General features: G+C 44.7%; 1 protein-coding gene across 2 annotated transcripts; it reads left to right on the top strand.

The window, feature by feature from the left end:
• The first annotated feature begins 1,573 nt into the window (after positions 1 to 1,573).
• si:dkey-117m1.4 (uncharacterized) lies at positions 1,574 to 17,984 on the top strand. Of its 2 annotated transcripts, none has more exons than XM_061091689.1 (9): positions 1,574 to 1,717; positions 9,132 to 9,226; positions 9,554 to 9,635; positions 9,877 to 10,231; positions 11,382 to 11,456; positions 11,943 to 13,069; positions 13,412 to 14,241; positions 14,504 to 14,737; positions 17,723 to 17,984. In XM_061091689.1, the coding sequence occupies exons 1-9, from the start codon at positions 1,623 to 1,625 to the stop codon at positions 17,974 to 17,976; spliced, it is 3,147 nt and encodes a 1,048-aa protein (XP_060947672.1). In that variant the 5' UTR covers positions 1,574 to 1,622; the 3' UTR covers positions 17,977 to 17,984. The 2 variants fall into 2 exon arrangements, with proteins under 2 accessions (XP_060947672.1, XP_060947664.1); XM_061091681.1 differs by having other exon boundaries at positions 14,504 to 14,752.
• Positions 17,985 to 18,819: the final 835 nt, after the last annotated feature.

Raw genomic sequence — 18,819 nt, 5'->3', positions numbered from 1 at the left:
TGTGATTGTGCATGTTGTGCTGTTTGAGGTGATGCACTTGTTTGAACTTGTTCTCTAAAAATACAGTGCCATGACAAATTATGATCTCATTGAAAATGAGTTATACTTGAGTTACACTGGAATAAATCAGACTTGCAGTATTTTGTATCAGAGTTTTCCCCATTTTTAGTGTTCTTCTTCACAGTGTAACTCTCATTTATTATTAAGATCCAACTGATTTTCATCCTGACAAATTAGTCCAGAAATCACGAGGCTTGCAAAATAGAATAAGAGTTAAAAAAGGAAAAGATGAAAGAAAGTGCAGAATCAGTGTTAGTGTTAATTTGCTTTCCTCACTGATTACAAATTAATTAGCAAACTCTGAGCACATTCAATGTAATGCACTCTTTCTTTTTACCAACCATTCTAGACCAAGTTGATTTGCAAAAAGGGCCACACTTTTTTTTGCATAAAAACTATTAACTTATAATACCACACAAAACAATAACTATATAATGATTTACCAATACATTTTTTAGATTTTTGAAATCAGGGTTTGATAAAGACATCTTTATATGTACATTATATGTATATATATATAAGCTGATTTATTCCTACAGTATTGCTTTGCCTCCCTAAAATCCATATTGTTCTGACTAAAAAGATTTATGCTATGTTGAAAAAATTCAAATAATAGGCTGATTAATAATAAAAGATGATAAATCTGAGTTGCATTAACGTTAGAAAAGGGGCAATCACTGAATGAATAGATATTAGACATAAATAAATCCAACAGGTGCCAATTTGCTGACACAAGTTTATCAATCCACAGGATGTAATTTGCCATTGTCTTTAATATGTTACATACAAAACTATTTCACAATGATCACATTTTGAATTCTAGCAAAAAAATTAATTCAATGTCCAGATTATCAAATAGATTAATCAACCGATTGATTGACAACCATCGTTCATCATCGAAATCTTCTAGCAGGTCATTCCTATTTGTCTCTTAAGAGTTTGACTGAGAAGAAACCACCGTGTGAACAGTATGAAGCGCGTATTGATGTGCACATCCCGCACACATCAGCATGCTGCCAACCTGTTGATACAGTAAGGTCATGTATATATACGTGTTTGTATTAATGTGTTAAAAGAAACAGAAACACCCAGTTTAACGTTCCTCTGCTTAAAAGACAAACTTCGCTTACCTGCTTCTCTTTGCCTCCATTTTTATTTCATTAATTTCTTCTAGGCGCGAGTTGATCACTCTTCTTGGAGACGGTGTACTTTTTTCATCTGCTTGGTGAGCGCGTCCATTTCTCTTCAGTGGGGGGGGGGCACCACCATCACTTGAATTCACAGTTCCCCGCATTCTGGATGTTATAGTGGCTCTATTCACACACAACGTTTTTAATAACACGTCCATTCGACTTCCTCTGATTGAGAAGACACGGCAGCGAACGGGGTTGGACTGTTCCACCTACCCGTGGCACTCGGCGCACCCCTCCGCTGCGACGCGATGGTAGCGGCCGGAATAACCTTGGTGTTCGCCAGTCGAGCGGCTGGAGCGAGAGAGGAGAGAGAGAGAGAGAGAGTCTGAACGCTGCGGCGGCGGAACATCAGCGAACCCCGGCGTGAACATGGCGGACACCGTACTCTCGCTCTTCGACCACCGGGACCGGGACAGGCTGGACGGGGACGGGGACGGAGTGAGACCGGCTCCACCGCTGCGAGGGTGAGACAGTCAATGAAGCACGGCCGGGTATCTGTCCTGTGAAAGTGTGTGTGTGTGTCCTCCGCTGACAGCCGGACCCGGGTGGGTGTGTGTGCGCGTCAGGGTGATCCTGATGGAGCCGAAGTTGTTTCTGACAAGTTCGTGAGTTTCTGACAAGTTCTTGCTTTTATTTGTCTTTACGGTAATTCCACTTTATAAAGAAGCGGCGCCGGAGAGGTGTATGAGCGCGTCCATATGTGTGTGCGTGTGTGACACTGTATTCGCCCGTTGAACGTGTGTTTTGATTGACAGGTTAGAGGACATGTGAAGAAACACACATCATGTTTACAGGAGGAAAACGTCGTGTGACAATCGAGACTGTTTCACATGACTGAGACAAGATGGAGCTCAGTGTGAATCTGTCAAAAAGTTCTACACAACTGTTCAGTTTCACAAAGTTATAATGATGTTGAAACTAATATGCTTCAGTGTGTGTGTGTGTGTGTGTGTGTGTGTGTGTGTGGTGTATGTGCGCGCGAGTGTGCGTCTGTAATTGCGCGAGCGCGCTTGTGTGTGGTTGTGTGAGAGAAACACACACACACACACACACACACACACAGGGAGGGGGAGAGAGCGTGAGAGAGAAAGGAGCAGCTCTCTGTGTGTGTGTGTGTGTGTGTTTGTGTCTGTGTGAGTGTGTGTGTGTGTGTTTGAGTGAGAGAGAGGGAGGGAGGGAGGAGTGGTGTGTGTGTGTGTGTGTGTGTGTGTGTGTGTGTGAGAGAGAGGGAGGGAGGGAGGGAGGAGGGGTTGTGTGTGAGTGAGTGAATGTGTTCATGTGTGGGTGTGCGTGTGTCTGTGTGATTCTGTGTGTGAGCGTGTGAGCGTGTGATTATACGTGTGTTTGTGTGTGTGTGCGCTTCAATGTGTGTTTCTATTTGTGTGTGTGTGTACTTCTATGTGTGTGTCTGTGGGTTTGTGTGTGTGTGCGCTTCAATGTGTGTTTCTATTTGTGTGTGTGTGTGTGCTAGAGCAGAGGAAGGAGGAGGGAGTGTGTGTGTGTTTGAGGGATGGGAGGGGGAGAGTGTGTGCGTGACAGAGACAGACACTGTGTGTGAGTGTGTGTCTCTGTGTGTGTGTGTGTGTGTGTGTGTGTGTGTGTGTGTGTGTGTGTGAGAGAGAGAGATGGGGAGAGGGAGGGGGAGCACAGTGTGTAAGGAGTGTGTGACAAAGAACAGTGTGTGTGTGTGTGTGTGTGTAGTATTGAGTGAGTGAGCGAGTGAGTGAGTGAGTGAGTTGGTGTGTGTGTGAGAGAATGAGAGAGTGTGTGTGTGTGTGGGGACGACAGGGTGTGTTTGAGAGAAGAGAAAATGTGTTTTTCAGAGAGTGTTGCACGCACACATGCCTGTTACTGTGTCTGTAAGTGTGTGTGTGTGTGTGTGTGTGTGTGCGTGCAAATGTACAAGTGAGAGAGGGTGAAATAGAGAAACTAATTGTGTGTGTGGTAAGAGTGGGGTATAAAGGTGTGTTTACTGTGTGGCAGAATAGAGACAGACAGATAGAGAGAAAGGATTGTGAGAGACTGTGAAGGACATGCATGTGTGTGTGTACGTGAGAAGAAGCATATAAAAAGTGTGTGTGTGTATACGTGTATGTGTTTATGTGAGGCATGGAGATAGAAGGGAAGTGTGTTCGAGGCACAGGGAAGGGGAGGGGAGAGTGTGTTTGCGCATATGTGTGTGTTAGGAGAGTGGGGGAGGGAATGAGTGTTTGTTTGTGTGTGTGTGTGTGTGTGTGTGTGTGTGTGTCTGAGAGAGAGATAGAGAGGGAGATGGGAGATGTGTGTGTGAGCATGAAGGATCGTGTTTATGTGTAACCAAGAAGTGTTTGGGTTTCAGTGTGTGTGTGTTTTTTGTAAGGATAATGATAATAACTAGATTGGTAAGGATAAAGTGTGTGTGATGATTTGCATTATATTAATTCTGTGTGTGTGTTGTTCTAGAAGTGAACACATGATTATTGAGGTGTGAGAGATGGTTTGGTAGAAACAATGCAGAAAGTGTTGAAGGAAAGTGTGTGTGTGTGTGTCCGTCTTTAAGAAACTGGGAGGTGTGTGTGTGTGTGAGACGAAGAGGGATGGGGAGGTTTTGTGTGCTTCTGAGTGAGTAGCAGAGTGTGTGTGTGTTTGTGTGTGTCTCAAAGAGAAGAGAGAGCAAGAGAAGATGGAGGGTGTGTGTTGCAGAGAGAGAGAGAGAGAGTGTGTGTATGTGTTTAAGAAAAGGAGAGAGAGGAAAAGAGAAGGGAGGGTGTGTGACAGAGGGTGAGGATGTGTGTGTGTGTGCGCGCGTGCATGCGAATACACTAGCGTGTGTGCAAGCTTTTGAAACAGAAGGGGAGGGTGAGTGTGTGTGTGTGTGTGTGTGCGTGTGACTTGGAAACTGAAAAAGAAGGCTTGGTAGCTAGTGCATATGCTGTGTGTGTGTGTGTGTGTGTGTGTGTTTGTGTGTGTGTTTGTTCAGGAAGGAGAGGTGTGTATGTCAGTGTGTGTGGGTGTGTGTGTGTGTGTGTGTGTGTGTGTGTGTGTGTGTGTGTGTTTGTTCTGCAGTCAGTAAGAAAGGGAGGGGTGTGTGTCAAGGGGGAGACAGACACAAGGTTTGTGTGTGTGTGTGTGTTTGTGTGTGTGTGTGTGTGTTTGTGTGACTCCTAGACAAGGGCAGTGTGTTTGTGTGTGTCATGCAGAGGGAAGGAGAGAGTGTTTATGCATCTACTTTGTTTATGAAAGAGGAAAGGACAGTTTGTGTGTGTGTTGTGTTGTTTTGTGTATACGCATCCTCCAAAGAAATGTATGTTATTGTGCACTTATATGTGCACTGTGTGTGTGGGTGGTATGGTAAATGTGAGAAGGGGGGGGGGTGAATGGTGTGTGTTTCTGACTGTTTTATTATTGAGGATTTTGTGTGTGTGTGTGAGAGAGAGCGAGAGAGAGAGAGAGAGAGAGAGAGAGCGAGCGAGAGAGAGAGAAAGAGAGAGAGAGAGAGAGAGAGAGATCTGCATGAAGGATGGAGTGTACAAGAGTTTGTACATGTGTGTGCCGTGTGTGTGAGTGGTGTTTGTGTGTGATACAAATGTATGTGGAGTGAGCACTTGAAACAGTTGCGTGACAGGAGGTTGTGTGTTTGTATCCGTAAGCACTCTAATTGTTTGTCTGTGACTGAGAAAGAATAATGAAGTGAGTGTGTTGTATGGAACGTGTGTGTGTGTGAGGAGAGAATATGTTGTATCAGATATGCATGACTCTGAGAATCTGTAATGTGCAGATTGTATGTGTGCTTGCTTTTCTTTTGTGTGTGTGTCAGAGAGAGGAAAAGTGTGTGTGTGTCAGACATGGAACATGAGACTGTGGGTTTGGTTATTTGAGAGAGAGAGAGGCAGAAAGAAACTGAGCACAGGGGAGAGAGAGAGCGAGAGAAAGAGAGAGAACGAGAGAGAGAGAGAGTGTGTGTGTGTGTGTGTGTGTGCTTGAGTGAGCTTTCCTATGTGTGTATGTGCGCATGTGAGCTTTAGAGAGAGGGGGAGGGGTGTGTATGTGCGTGCATGTGAGCTTGGCTAGAGAGAGGATATTTGTGTGTACTGTGTGTGTGTGTGTGTGTACTCTGTGTGTGTGTGTGTACTCTGTGTGTGTGTGTACTCTGTGTGTGTGTACTCTGTGTGTGTGTGTGTGTGTGTGTGAGTGGTTGAGTGTGCTTGCATGCCTGTAAGCCTGAGAGGGAGGGGTGTGTGTGTGTGTGTGTGTGTGTGTGTGTGTGTGTGTGTGTGTGTGCGCGTCTATGTGTGAGTGCGTGTGTGTGTATGTGTGGCTGTTTGCGTGCCTGTGTGTATGTGTGTGTTTGTGAATGCATGTGGGCCAGAGAGGGGGAGGGGTGTGTGTGTATGTGTGTGTGTACGTGTGTGTGTGTGTGTGTGTGTATGTGTGTGTGTGTGTGTGTGTGTGTGTATGAACGCTGTGTGTGAACGCTGTGTGTGTCTGTATTTCTGCTCACGCATATGTGAGTCTTGAGTATGGACTTGTTTGTGTATTTGTGCCTTCATGTGGGTTGGCGGGAGGGGTGTGTGTGTGTGTGTGTGTGAGTTCTGGCGTGAAGAAGGGAGAGAAGAACGAGAGAATCGATCTGGAGGGTGAGACAAAATATGACAGAAATGGAGGGAGAGATTGAGGGTCAGCTCACTCAGGGAGCGGAGGTGAGACAGATTTGGTTGGCAACAAAGTGCTCAGAAACTTGCTGAACCAGAACTGAACACACACAGACACACACACAAACACACACACTCGCTCAGAAAACCCAAAATAATCCAGCAAAATATAAATTGAGGAAAACTATGTTTTTCTGGGAAAAGTCCTTGACCTGTGGAGCGGGGGGGGGGGGGGGGGGGGCAGCTCAGGACTGTTAGTTCAGCCTGTCTGTGTAATGCATGTGAACAACTGTGGCAGACAACTCAACCTCTAATGATTTGAATTAAAGAATATCACTGGAACTGTGTTGTGAAGATATGGCCACATCCTGTTGTAGCTCAACAAATAAAACATTCAACCATACTGTACATGAAAGCTACAACTTTTGTGTTGCACATTTGACAAGTGGGGGGTGAAAGTGAATTCTCTTAGACAAGAGCTTGATTTGTCACAATCATGTGACCTCTCTGTCACCTTGTTGGGTTTTTACAGAGTTTTGCTTTTCACATCTTAATCAGTACAGAGAGTTGGCCCAGTGGTTGAAATCAGACATTAACTATAATGTCCAAATAATTGCGTCTGTTCATTATCCAGACTTTCATACATGAACAACGCAGGAGTAGATAGTCTGAATCAGACGTGTTCACAACTGCAGGAAGATCGGTTGAGGGAGGAGTCAGGATGTATAAATTCCGCTGTGGAAATCCTGTTTTTGTTTACAGCATCAAACCTGACGTCAGGTCTTATCACCAAAAACCACTCGAATCCAGTTGTCTTTCTAAGTTGACATTTTCGTCAGCATCTAATATGAATATGGCGTCTCCTTTTCACCCTGAGCTATTTTGATTCTTTCTTTCTTTTTCTCAGTTTTGCGTCCGTCGGGTGTTAGAAACTTCATCAACACGCCCACTCGCTCACGCTGAATTCTTTGGGCAATAAACTGCTGTATTCTCACATAGACTCAATCGGACATTCTCAGGAGTTTCACACAGCCTCTCTGATGTTTCGTTGAGTGCGTGTCGGAGGGTAGGTTAAGTTTGACTTTGAATTGTGGCTACATGAGACCTGATGAAAGCAGACATTGACTCAAGATAGGTTAAGTATACAGCCCTCTGATTGAGAATACAGATCTGGAACTGCTGTGATTTTTACAGTACAGTCAAGCAAACTCATCAGTAACAGCAGTGTGTTATGACAGACGTGTGTTGTTGAGTATTGCGGTTGCTGTTGATAATCAGTGTGTTATCATCGTGGTTGAGCTCTTTGTTGTGTAGTCTTGTGATTTTGACAGTACTGTGAATAACAGTCTGATGTACGTCTTAGTAAGTTGTCAGCGCTGAGGAAATGTTCTTTTTTGAAGTAGACATCTTCTCACACGTTACCGGTTATTTAAAGGCTGGAGTTTATCATGGTTTCTCAGTTATCGTCATGTTGGATTCTATTTTCAATGCCAAGGTTTGTTTGGTCAGTTGAGGAGGAAAGCGTCTCGTGAGGAAAATATATTATTTCTACACACGTGAGCATAAATGCAGGTGCACACTCTTTGTGCACACTCGCTTAAACACACACAGACATGCGTGCTCGGTATCACGAGTCCAGATGGGAGTAGAGTGGATCAATACAAAGAGAGTGGGTCTGGTTGATATCTCTGCTGAATGAGTATCTCCCCCTTCTCTCTTTCTGTTTTCTCTCTCTCTGTCTGTCTTTCTTTTTTTTTTCTCAATTTTTCTCGCTCTGTCTGTTTTCTGCTGCTTCACTTTATTTCTCCTTTTCCCTGTTTTTTTTCTTCTTCCCTTTTTTCTTCTCCGTTGTTTGGTTTTTTCTCTCGTCTGCACACAACCACACACACACACACACACACACACGCACACACACGCACACACACGCACACACACGCACACACACGCACACACACGCACAACCACACACACGCTCACACAACCACACCACACAGACAGTAATGAACACTTCAAAATCCAAAGCACGATCTTCCTATGGCCTAGTTTTAAGAGCCTCCAATGTCATGTGAGTAAAAAATAGACTGACGAAAACAATATTGAGATCTGTGGTAGCAGAACGAGCCCAGATTCGGCAGAGGCAGGATCCGCGTGGCTCCTTCTGAGCGTGGTGGTGGTTTTGGCACGGATTTAGTCTGAAGAAGATAATCGCGCTTGCTAGCCATTCTGGGCTCACACAGGTGGCGGTGTTCGAGCTCTCTGGGGTAATGGCACACTCCCGTAGTGGTGATCCAGGGGTCAAAGCACTCGGCTAGTAACACTAACTACGCAGCAGAATTGTGCAATGGTCAGTGTGGTTATTATATAGAGGTTAATTTTTACACAATCATATCAAGATAGATTCAGTGTTGATCTGTGTAAATACTGTTTAAAACAGATTTAGTTGGTTGTGTGTCTCCTTGAACCTTTAAGTGATGAAACTGTTGACGTTCACAGGGAAGTTTTCTATGTGAAACATTACGCTACTCAAACTTCTGACCTCTTAGGTCTTGATTCATTTTACATCTAGAAGTAATTGAATTCATAATGTGCAGTGTCAACCATTCAAATGATACCCAGTTCTATTTATATAGTAGAGGTTGTTTTATTTTCATTCAGACAGTTTTTGTTTATGTGTGCGTGTGTGTGTCAAGCTGTGTACACAGATAATTTGAGATTTCATAAAGTGACATAATGATAACATTTCTTCGGAGGGTTATACATTTGCTGTAAAAATCAATGGTCTCCGAAGGGGACAATATTCCCATTCTCACATTAAAGTTTAACAGCTTAGTCAAATAAATGTCCTATGCTGAAATGCAAGGTTACCTCTAACCACTCGTGGTTGTTTGTAGCCACCAAACAAACCTTCTTGAGCAGTGTATGACCATTCAGACTCTAATACTGGGTTTGACTGAACTTCTGAATCTGGTGAGGAAAGATGGCAAATGTTCAAACTCTGTTTGTTCGGGAATGTATTCACAGGGAGTTTTGCAGAGTTTAGACTAAAATGTAAAACCCTTCGCTAGGTCACTGTTTTTTTTATTTGTTGATATTTTGTTTGCTTATATGTTGGGTTTAAACTCAGTTTGTATTGGCACATTAGGTGGCCATCAGCTTATTGATCACTCTCTGACCTAATTGATGTGAAGTTTGGTCAGCAGACCAATTGATTAAATGATAATTGGGCGTCTGTGTGTATTTTCTGCAGGCGCGGCTGTGGAAGGAAACGGAAAGGGACACCTGTAAAAGTCTTTGTTACACACACGGAGGAGGAGAGCGTGCCTGAACACAACTTCAGTCCAGGTGTGTGTTTGTGTGTGTTTTCATCGGCACGGCATATTCTTACTGTCATCAACTGTGAGTGTGTGTGTTTGTGTGTGTGTGAGATTGTTATGGGGGTGGAGCATGTACAAGTGAGTGTGACCTACTTCTGTGCATGCATGCGTGTGTGTGTGTGTGAGTGTGTGAGAGAGTGTATGTTTGTACTTGCTTACATATGTGCTGCGATGTGCACCTGTGTATGTGCTTCAGGAGATCGAGTGATGACCTTTGTGTGTGTGTGTGTGTGTGTGTGTGTGTGTGTTACACTTACATGTAATCCTTTTATACTGACTGTTCCTGTGCTCTCAGGTGATCGTAAGGAAGCAGCAGAGAATAAACGGTCGACACTGGATGGACACTTTTACAACACAGAGTCTCTGCCCCACAACTGGTGAGTAGACATGTAGTTTTATATAGCTGTGTGTAGAATATATATTTTTTTGTGTATGTGTGTGTACAGGTTAATAAATAGTTAAATAGTTATCAGAGGCCTGTTTAAACGCTGCTAGTTGTGCTCAGTTTTTTCAGTACTTTTTTCAGTAACCATCCTTAGTTACTTAGTCAGTAACACAACAGAAAATTGTCGAAATATCTTGGAAACTGATGAATCCTGAACCCTCTTCACCTCCCAGTGGTCCATCAGAGCAGGCTCATGAGAGAGACTCCACTGGATCCAAGATCAGCTCCTGCTCGGCCTCCACACCAGCTTCCTCAGCACCAACCCCAACACCGCTCTCCGCTCCTGCCCCCGCCACGGCAACCTCGGCTCAGGCCGCGACTCTGACTCCAGCGTCCACTGCTCCGGCAGCTCCAACAGCCTCTGCTCCGGCCCCAACGGCTAGCTCCTTCCCTCCCTCCCCAAACTGCCGCATCCGAGAGGTCCACTGTGGCAGCCAGGTGCGGCTGGTGGTCATCGCCATCCGGGACATCACCAAGGGGGAGGAGATCACTGTGGACTACAGTTTGACCGAATGGGGAGAAAACCTGGTCAGTGCCTATAAATCATTTATACACTGTCAGATTATTCTGTTAAGTTTCCTAGTATAATTTTTCTTACCTGTACTAAACCTGAATTCTACCTCAACTCTGATCGCTTCATTAGGTCAGGGCAAAGACATGATATTACTCTTCAATTTTCCTCAAGCCTCCATCACGTAAAGGCTTCAGATAGGTAGCCATATGTGTACTCACAGTGTTGATCAGCTTCACACACACACACACACACACAGAGACACACACACAGAGACACACACACACACACACACACACAGAGACACACACACAGAGACACACACACACACAGAGACACACACACAGAGACACACACACACACACACACACACACACAGAGACACACACACACACACACACACACACACACACACACACACACACATACACGTACACACACAGAGACACACACACAGAGACACACACACACACACACACACACACACACACAAACAAACACACACACACAGACACACACACACTACACAAACACAGCTAAGCAAGGCATGGGGTTACCATGGTGATGGCTCGGCTCCAGCTCTCTCTCTCTCTCTCTCTCTCTCTCTCTCTCTCTCTCTCTCTCTCTCTCTCTCTCTCTCTCTCTCTCTCTCTCTCTCTCTCTCTCTCTCTCTCTCTTCTCTACCTATAGTGCTTTAGCAACAGTAACCATGGTTATTACATGACATCTGTTCTTTTAATGGATCTCATTAGATCAGATCAATTTACTCAAAAAGATTAGGAAACCAGAATCTGTTCACAGAAATTGAATTGACAAAATGGTTAAATTGACATCAGAGGTTTGTGTGGGACCACGGTTTTTTGTACTTCCTCTAAACCATATTATTGGCTGATTGATTTATTATAGTCATTGTATTCCAACCTGATAGATGCCCCCCCCCCCACACAATTTCTGAGTGATGAGATGTTGACAATGTTACAAAGCAATATCTCTCTTTCTGCTTTTGTTTGGCGTGTAAGTGTGAGATTTTGAGTCCTAATCAACCTGTGCTCACGAACCAACCGTGGTGGGTTGTCCTCCCGCTCTCTGAGTGATGGCTTGGCTGATTGTGATGGCAAACATGAGGATGTGCCAGATGTTGTAATGCGACTGCTCTGTGTCCTGCAGGGTTTCCGGGGTACCGTGTCTCCAGTGCAACACGAGTGTAACTCTGACACTGAGAATAACAACAATATCAAAAAGGTAAGAGAGAAAGATACCACATAACCCATTGTTGTAGAAAGCAATCACACTATCTTAAATTGTTCCCCTTAAATGTTAGCCGGTGAACTTACTATGCTAGCAGTCCCAGTTTTTCTAAATATTTATAGTAAGTACCAATTATCAGCATAAAGACAAATATTACTTACAGGGGCTATAATCAGTAGCGTTTCTGTTATATATATATTTTGAGGCAGTGCACAACTTCAAACAAAATGATTTCAGCAACTGCCACAGTATCTCAATTACGTGACACTGCAGATACTTACAGCAGGAAGTGAAGTTATGTGGCAACACCAGGCTGTGGTGATAGAGGTAGAGAGTAAGAAAAGAAAAAGAAGGTTAAGCGAGAGAAAGTTTGATTAAGTTGATTTTTGCTACCTTTTCATATCAACTCCAGCCATTGGTTAACCCAAAGTTTTGCTTTTTTCGAATAGCAATTGATGATCTTTTCTCCATCACCTCCAGGAGGATGAGCCCCTCTCTCTGTCAGCTCAGCAGCGTCAACAACAGCAGGACTACGTCACCCCCTCTTGGTCCCTATCCCCCTCCTCCTCCCCCATATCCCACTCTGATGCCAGTGACTCAGATGCCGGGGATGAGGACAACACCAGTCCTCGTGGACGTGCACTACGTCGCCGCAAGAAACGGCGCGGCACCCCTTCAAAGAAAAAGACCCCCAATCGGATGCCACCCGGGCGCCCTTCACCAGTCTCCCCTGCCAGCGTTGCGCATCACAACAGGCAACCCCCTTTATCCCATCCTCCGGCGCAATCCTCCCCACCCTGCTCGTCTTCCTCCTCTCCAGTTAAGCCTGTGTTCAAAGCCCCGGCTCCACTCGGCGCCAACAGCACAAGCAACATCAACACAAGTGTCCCTAGAGTAGGAGTGTCTATAGACTCCATGCGCCAAACCTGTGAGTACTGTGGCCGCCATTTTCGCTCCCTGGGACGCCACTTAGACAAACACCACGCACACCAACCAGAAGTGTGCTCGGCCCTTGTTGAGCGCTACACACAGATGCCGCGCCTGCATGCACACAACACAAACCTTACCACAACTCACTTACACACTCAGCAGCTCTCAAGGTCGTCACAGGTCGCGGTACAGAGCCGCAGCTCAGATCTTCCTCAGAGTGGCGTCCAGGACCTCTCCATGTCTCCACCCACTCTCACAGCAGCCCACCAATCCCCAACCTCCTCTGGAAGGACCTCCACCCCACCAGTGCTGACTCCTCCACGAGGACAGAATGCAGTGCCAGTGTCTGTTCTTAAGAGGAGCCCACCCCCTGTGGCTGTGATGCAGCCAAGGAAGGGAGCAATGAGGAGGTTTAAGAATGACCCACAGGTGGAGGATGAAGAGGATGAAGATGAAGAAGATGTGGAGGTTGTGGAGGTAACAAGGCCCAAAGAGGAGGACGATGTAGAGGTGGTGTGTCCTCAGTCCTACGGCAGCAAGTTGGCCAAAGAGATGGAGCCACCAAAAGAGGAGGAAGAAGTGGAAGAGGAGGAAGAAGAGGAAGAGGAGGAAGAGAATGGAGTGATGGAGGTGGACGAGGAGAGTGGTGCCGAGGATAAAGATAAGGACTTGCTGAGGTAAGCTGTTCTTTTACTGCTTTGTGAGCACATTTATGAGATTGTGAGTGTGAGTTAAACATATGGAGCCAGCTTGGGGGAAACTTTTGATAAAAATTATAATTTGTACTTCCTTTTGCATCTGTCTCACCCTATTTTTATAGCATCATAGCATTATTTAAAATCAAACAGATCTAGAGATCACAATCATAAATTTGATACCGTCCTGGCCCTGTTGTAACAAGCCAACTGCTATGATAATGAACAAACAGCTCATGAGGTTTTTCAAATGTAATTGAAATAAATTTGAACTATTAAAACTAATCAATATGCTAATCGTCAACTCTGTCTCTCTGTTTTCAGTGGGTCCGGGCGTCACCACTTGCTGCCCCTGCTCTCGTCCTTGTCCTCTCTGGTCCTGTACCTTCGTCGTCTCCAGCACTCGGCCTTTCTGTCCTTGTCTCGGCAGCTGCAGTCAGCCGAGGCCTGGCGCCTTCTCTGCCACTCCAGTCTGGCTCTCCTAATCCTGTACAACCGACGACGTGAGTGCGAGGTCTCCAAACTGTCCATTGCTGAATACCGTGCTCGCATCACTCCCCAGTGCCCAGTTCCCGTCCCACCTGGTGCCCCTCCGGCTCTCACCCCATTGGAGGCCTCTCTGTCCCCCTTTGAACGCCTTGTGCTTCCTCATCTCCCCAGAGTTGGAGTTCAGGGTAAACGTGGGCGAGTCCAGCCCCTTATCCTCCCCCCTCACTGTGAGCCATGTCTGGAGCTCTTACTGCAGACACGGCAGGATGTAGGAGTCGACCCGGCAAACCAGTATGTGTTTGCCAGGCCCTACCACTCCCCCGCCACACCACTGCGAGGAACTGATCTCCTCCGCAGCCTGGCCCGCTCTAGCGGTACCCGCAATCCCCGTGCCCTGACTCAGACCAGGGTTCGCCGCCAGGTGGCGATCCTGACCCAGCTGTTGCTTCTGGGTGAAGGAGAGGAGCCTGGGCAGCCAGGAGGCAGCGCTGTGGAGAGGCTGGAGCACTTCCTGGAGAGGGAGTACCATGTGACACAGAGCTGTGGCGGAATTGGCCAAGACCCAGGCCTAATGGGCAGAGTGGGTCGAGTCGTGCTTTGTGGAGAGAGAGATGGAGTCCTGTTCAGAGGAATGAGCCTGAACCACATCTGCCTGGAACTGGATGGTGAGTTGGATGAAGAACGAATGAATGGGACAGATGTTTTGTTTTGTCGTCCAAGCCAAACTGTATCTTCCTTTTCTCTGTGGTGTCAAACAAACTCTGGCTGGAAAATAACTTCCCTTCCAGTTTGTGTGTTTGTGTGTGAACGTAGTTTTATTGGAAACATGTAAATTGGTAACAGATGAGACTAATGAAGTTCTTCTCTTGCTTTCCACTCCTTTCTTACCTCCTCTTTCCCGGCAACCCCCCTCCTCCCTCGGTCCAGTTATGTCAGGGAACTCTGCAGACTCATACTCAGAGGGAGAGTCTGATGGGGAGACGGTGAAGGAGAAGCCAGAGATTCCCTCTCCTGCTCCTGCTCCAACTCCTACACCTACCCTGCTCTATGTCAGGAAGGGCAAGAACAATGGGCGGGTGGGACGACCAAAGAAGCTCAAGAACGCCCAGCCAGCCCCTCCGCCTCCTCCGGCTCAACCTATAAACCGCAGGAGAGGCTCAGGTCAGCTCACATCAGGTTTGTTTAGGTTTTACAACTGAAGCACAAAAGGAAAACTTAAGAAAAGGAGACGAAGGGTGTTTTCACGCCTGAGGGTCTGAACCAAGGTCCATGTTTTTATTACAGTGTTTACATTTGATCCAATTATATTTGGTTTCACATTGCACTTTAGGTAGCTGACTCAAGCCTATTGCAGGGTCTCCTTCTACCTATACTATTGATTTGTTTGTAGACGGGTATCTGATGGTGTCATGGTTCAGTTTGATCTGGGCTGAGACCACCTTTCTTTGCTGATTAAACTTTGGTCCGTTGGGCTGGTACGTGTCTGAGGCACCTTTCACAAATTTTGGTTCGAACTAGAATGTAAATTAGGAAAGTCTGGACCTAAAGGTAGATGTTAAAGCCCCAAAAAGCCGTAATAAGTAGTAGTGATCGTAGTTGTCTTGAGTATCTTAGTGTGTGTTTGTGCATACAAGCTGGCATTAGTATCAATGGAGATAGAGGAGAAAAATCATGATAACAAAGGTGGTTCAGCTGCTCTGAATCCGTATTTGAGGGTGAACACAAGAGTAGATGTTTGTCTCAGCAGTAAAGGTTCACTGGTTGAACCTAGGGAAATAAACACTGCTGAACACAAACAACAGACTCAAAAAGTAGGTTCATGTCTAGAATGTCACAGATTCAATCAAATTTCACTTATAAAGCCCATATTCACAAATCCCAATTACTTAACAAGGTGTGACATTCTCTGTCCACTCCTTAACCCTTTAAAAAGAGTGAGAACTAATTAGCAAAACGAAAATCCTAACAGGGGGAATATGTGATGACTGCATTCTGTCATGATAGCTGATAGGAGACAGATATACTAATGTTACTCTCTCCGTCAGGATCCTTTATTTCCAATGGAAAACAATAAAGCTATGTCCTTGGAAGATGAATATTTTAGATACAATTATTTACATTTCTAATTTGTAAATCAGATTAAACAAAAAAACTCAATGGATAAATATACACAGCATTTAAATGAACTAGTGAAGCTAGTGACTTGATTGAAAATTACCTAGATCTGATTGTAAGTGGCCTACATCTTCATCAGTCAGTGAAGTGTGCTGCAGCAGTGTAATTTACACAATTAAGGAAACTCTTTAAACTCCATTGCTAGTTGTACTTGCTTGTTTTCTGAGCAGGGGGCTGAGGGCACATTAAACTCCATGTGTGGGGTTGACATGGCTTCCGAATCCATGAAGCAAATATGGAAAATATTCTGCCTTCAAAAGAAAGGTGTGAATTAGTTTTTAAACCATTTGAAGTCACAATATGTCCCCTGTTGAAGTATTGTTGATTGTAGTTTAAACCCCTGAGAACTTAGTTACAATATCATGCAATTCGACTTGACTGACTGGAAGAATCTCCTTTATTTCCCCAGTGTGTTTTGGCAGCGGGTTTTCATTAGGTGGATTTACGGAATGTGTAAAAAAACAAGAAGGCTAAATCATAATCAGTTATTCAATGAGAGCTAGTAACACGGATGGCCTTGCCTCCTCCAGAGAAAGATTCAAGGTTTAAGTACCCAACAAAAAAACATATCTATCACAAAATATCATTTAAAAGAGTTTGTTAAACACTACAGAGCCTTTATTAAATAATTGTAAAAATGACTATAAATCAAACATGCTAAAATGCTTAATTTATATCCCTTGGATGTAGGCTTCCTATTTTGCTATCTAAGAAAGTATACTGCACAAGAAGAAGTATGTCAATAAGTGTAAATAAACAACACTGTGACTTAGAGTATTACAATGCCTCCAGAAAAAAAACAAAAAACTATTGTCAGTATCTACTCTTGAGCAGCTGTAAAATCCTTCGCCTGTTCACAGACAAATACAGTATATGACATGTCAGTTATAAATAGACTATAGACTGTTGTTGATAAATATGGAGACGCTTTGGCTTAAAAGTTAAGCCAAAGCGTCTCAATCTCCCCCTCCTCTATATTAATGTATGGGACATAACACTAACCCTAAAAATTCAAATTTCATGTCAAATACATTTTTCTCAAAGAGGGTTTCTGTTATTGTAGGTGCTTCTAATGGCCTAGATTTTTTTTTATTGATCGGGCAGGTGTATTAAAAGGACCCTGGTACTTTCTTTCACATTTGTCACAAAAATTCACCTGGATTTCATTTTGGGAGCCAAGGGTCAAAGGTCATGGTGGCCTCACAAAGTATGTTTATGTTTTATGATATTTAAAGATAAGCTTGAGAGAATTACTTGAAATTCAGTACAAACATTCACTTTGAGTCAAAGATGAATAGATTCAATTTTGGTGCCTGGAGGTCAAAGGTGACCTCACATCCCTGTGAATGTGATATATTAGAACTGAGGCATAGAACCTCAGTGCAGTAATTCTACTTTTTACTCGAGATGAAAACTTTTCACACTTACAAGGTTGGAAGCTATGTCTATTTGCATCTTTGTGTTGACTTTGTATGTAATCTCACCGTAGGGAACTTGAGATATATGTTGGGTTCTGAACACACCAGTAATCCATTGCCTAGCAATTTAAATGTCAGATGTTTTTCTTTTGATTGAATTCAGTGAGTGCCCCTCACCTATGTGTTCTCTAATTAATCAAGCCCCGGAGGCTCACAGTTTATTCTTAGCCTTGATAACAACTGAAGAGACAGTCATCTAGTTGCTGGAGCTTTTCCTCATATCAGCTGATCTTTATCAGCAGACAGAGAATGAACTTGAATGAACCTTAGCTTTTTTTTTAGCTAAGTATTAGTTTCTACTGTTCCCTGCATAATTTCAACATTTTCAGGGACTTGTGCACATTTGCAAGTTTGATCCTCAAGAGCTGTGAGTTTTGACGGCTCCGTGTTTGTGGTTTAATGTGTTTACAGGGTGTGTGGTGGCAGAGGTGTCACAGAAGCTTTTAGAAGACGTGTAATCTCTAACTCCTTTTCGTCTCTTCTATTTTTGTAGGGAAGCGAGGCGTCCTGAAGCGTCCCTGGTCAGAGGCGGAGCGCGCGGCCGTCGAGGAGCACCTGACCCGAAACATCACCGAGCTCCGAGTCCCCGCCAAGGCCGACTGTGAGCGCTGCCTGCAGCAGTGCCCCCTGCTGGTCAGCAACCACCGCGACTGGCGTGCCATCAAGTTCTACTGCCACAACCGCATTCAGCTGCTGAAGAAGAACCAGCGGCGTGACAGCGACCCTCAGCCCCTCACCGTCTGCTGAGAGGGGGCACCTCCGAGCGAGGGAGGGAGGGAGGGAGGGAGGGAGGGGGCTAGACGAGCTGATCAGAACAGATTCTCAAATGGTACCCTGCTGCCCAGGAAATGCACTAATTTTGAGAGGACGGTCATGAATTTCACTCTACCGTCCTGGTAGCGTGGTTTGTGTTTTTAAACATGGTTTCTAATTTGACTCCTGATGGCATTTTTATTCTCAGCCAAACAAGAACAGAAATTCCGATTTCCGCTGCTCTACTTTAAGGTCTTAAAGTTGACACTGACAATGACAATGAGTTTTTAGGGTGCTCCTGTTTTCAGGGTTACAGTTCAAGTCTTGTCAAAAGCAGTGCACGTGGACGGGTGCCGTTTGAGACTTGCCTTTGGGTACTTCAGTGACCACGGCACTGACCGCAGCCTGTGTTGTGTTGTGAATGTTTTTTTTTTCCTCTTTCCAAAATGGACACACTAAACTGAAATGTAAACAAGGGAGGAGACTGAGCCCTACAGTGTTGTTATATGAACGTCGTGAAGTAGCATTAGCGTTTTATGCACTTGGAGACGTCAACAGGACAAATGGCCGTAGTCTGGGCCACACTTTTCCGTAATAGTGGCTTTATATAATTAGAATAGGCCTAACTAATGTTAAACTAGAGGAATAGCCCGATCTTTCCTGAAACAAGCTAGTTTTCATACAGTTGATGCCGCTATTCTGACTGTGGTTTCATTATATTTGGACCTCAAGGTACTAGGTGATGAATGAGTTACTCTTTTGCAGTTACAATGAAGTTTTTATTTACTGAATCATAACCCGATAGTAGGTTTTTTGAGTTGTGGATTTCATCACATA

Source organism: Limanda limanda, chromosome 2 (assembly GCF_963576545.1).
Source record: "Limanda limanda chromosome 2, fLimLim1.1, whole genome shotgun sequence".
Classification (NCBI taxonomy): Eukaryota; Metazoa; Chordata; class Actinopteri; order Pleuronectiformes; family Pleuronectidae; genus Limanda; species Limanda limanda.
This window is presented reverse-complemented; position numbering and strand designations above follow the sequence as displayed.

Excerpts from the sequence above, each read along its gene's own strand:
- si:dkey-117m1.4 (XM_061091681.1), top strand. The coding sequence starts at position 1,623 with ATGGCGGACACCGTACTCTCGCTCTTCGACCACCGGGACCGGGACAGG. Across the intron at positions 10,232-11,381 it reads CCGAATGGGGAGAAAACCTG|GGTTTCCGGGGTACCGTGTC; the intron begins GTCAGTGCCTAT and ends TGTGTCCTGCAG. Across the intron at positions 14,242-14,503 it reads CATCTGCCTGGAACTGGATG|TTATGTCAGGGAACTCTGCA; the intron begins GTGAGTTGGATG and ends CCCTCGGTCCAG.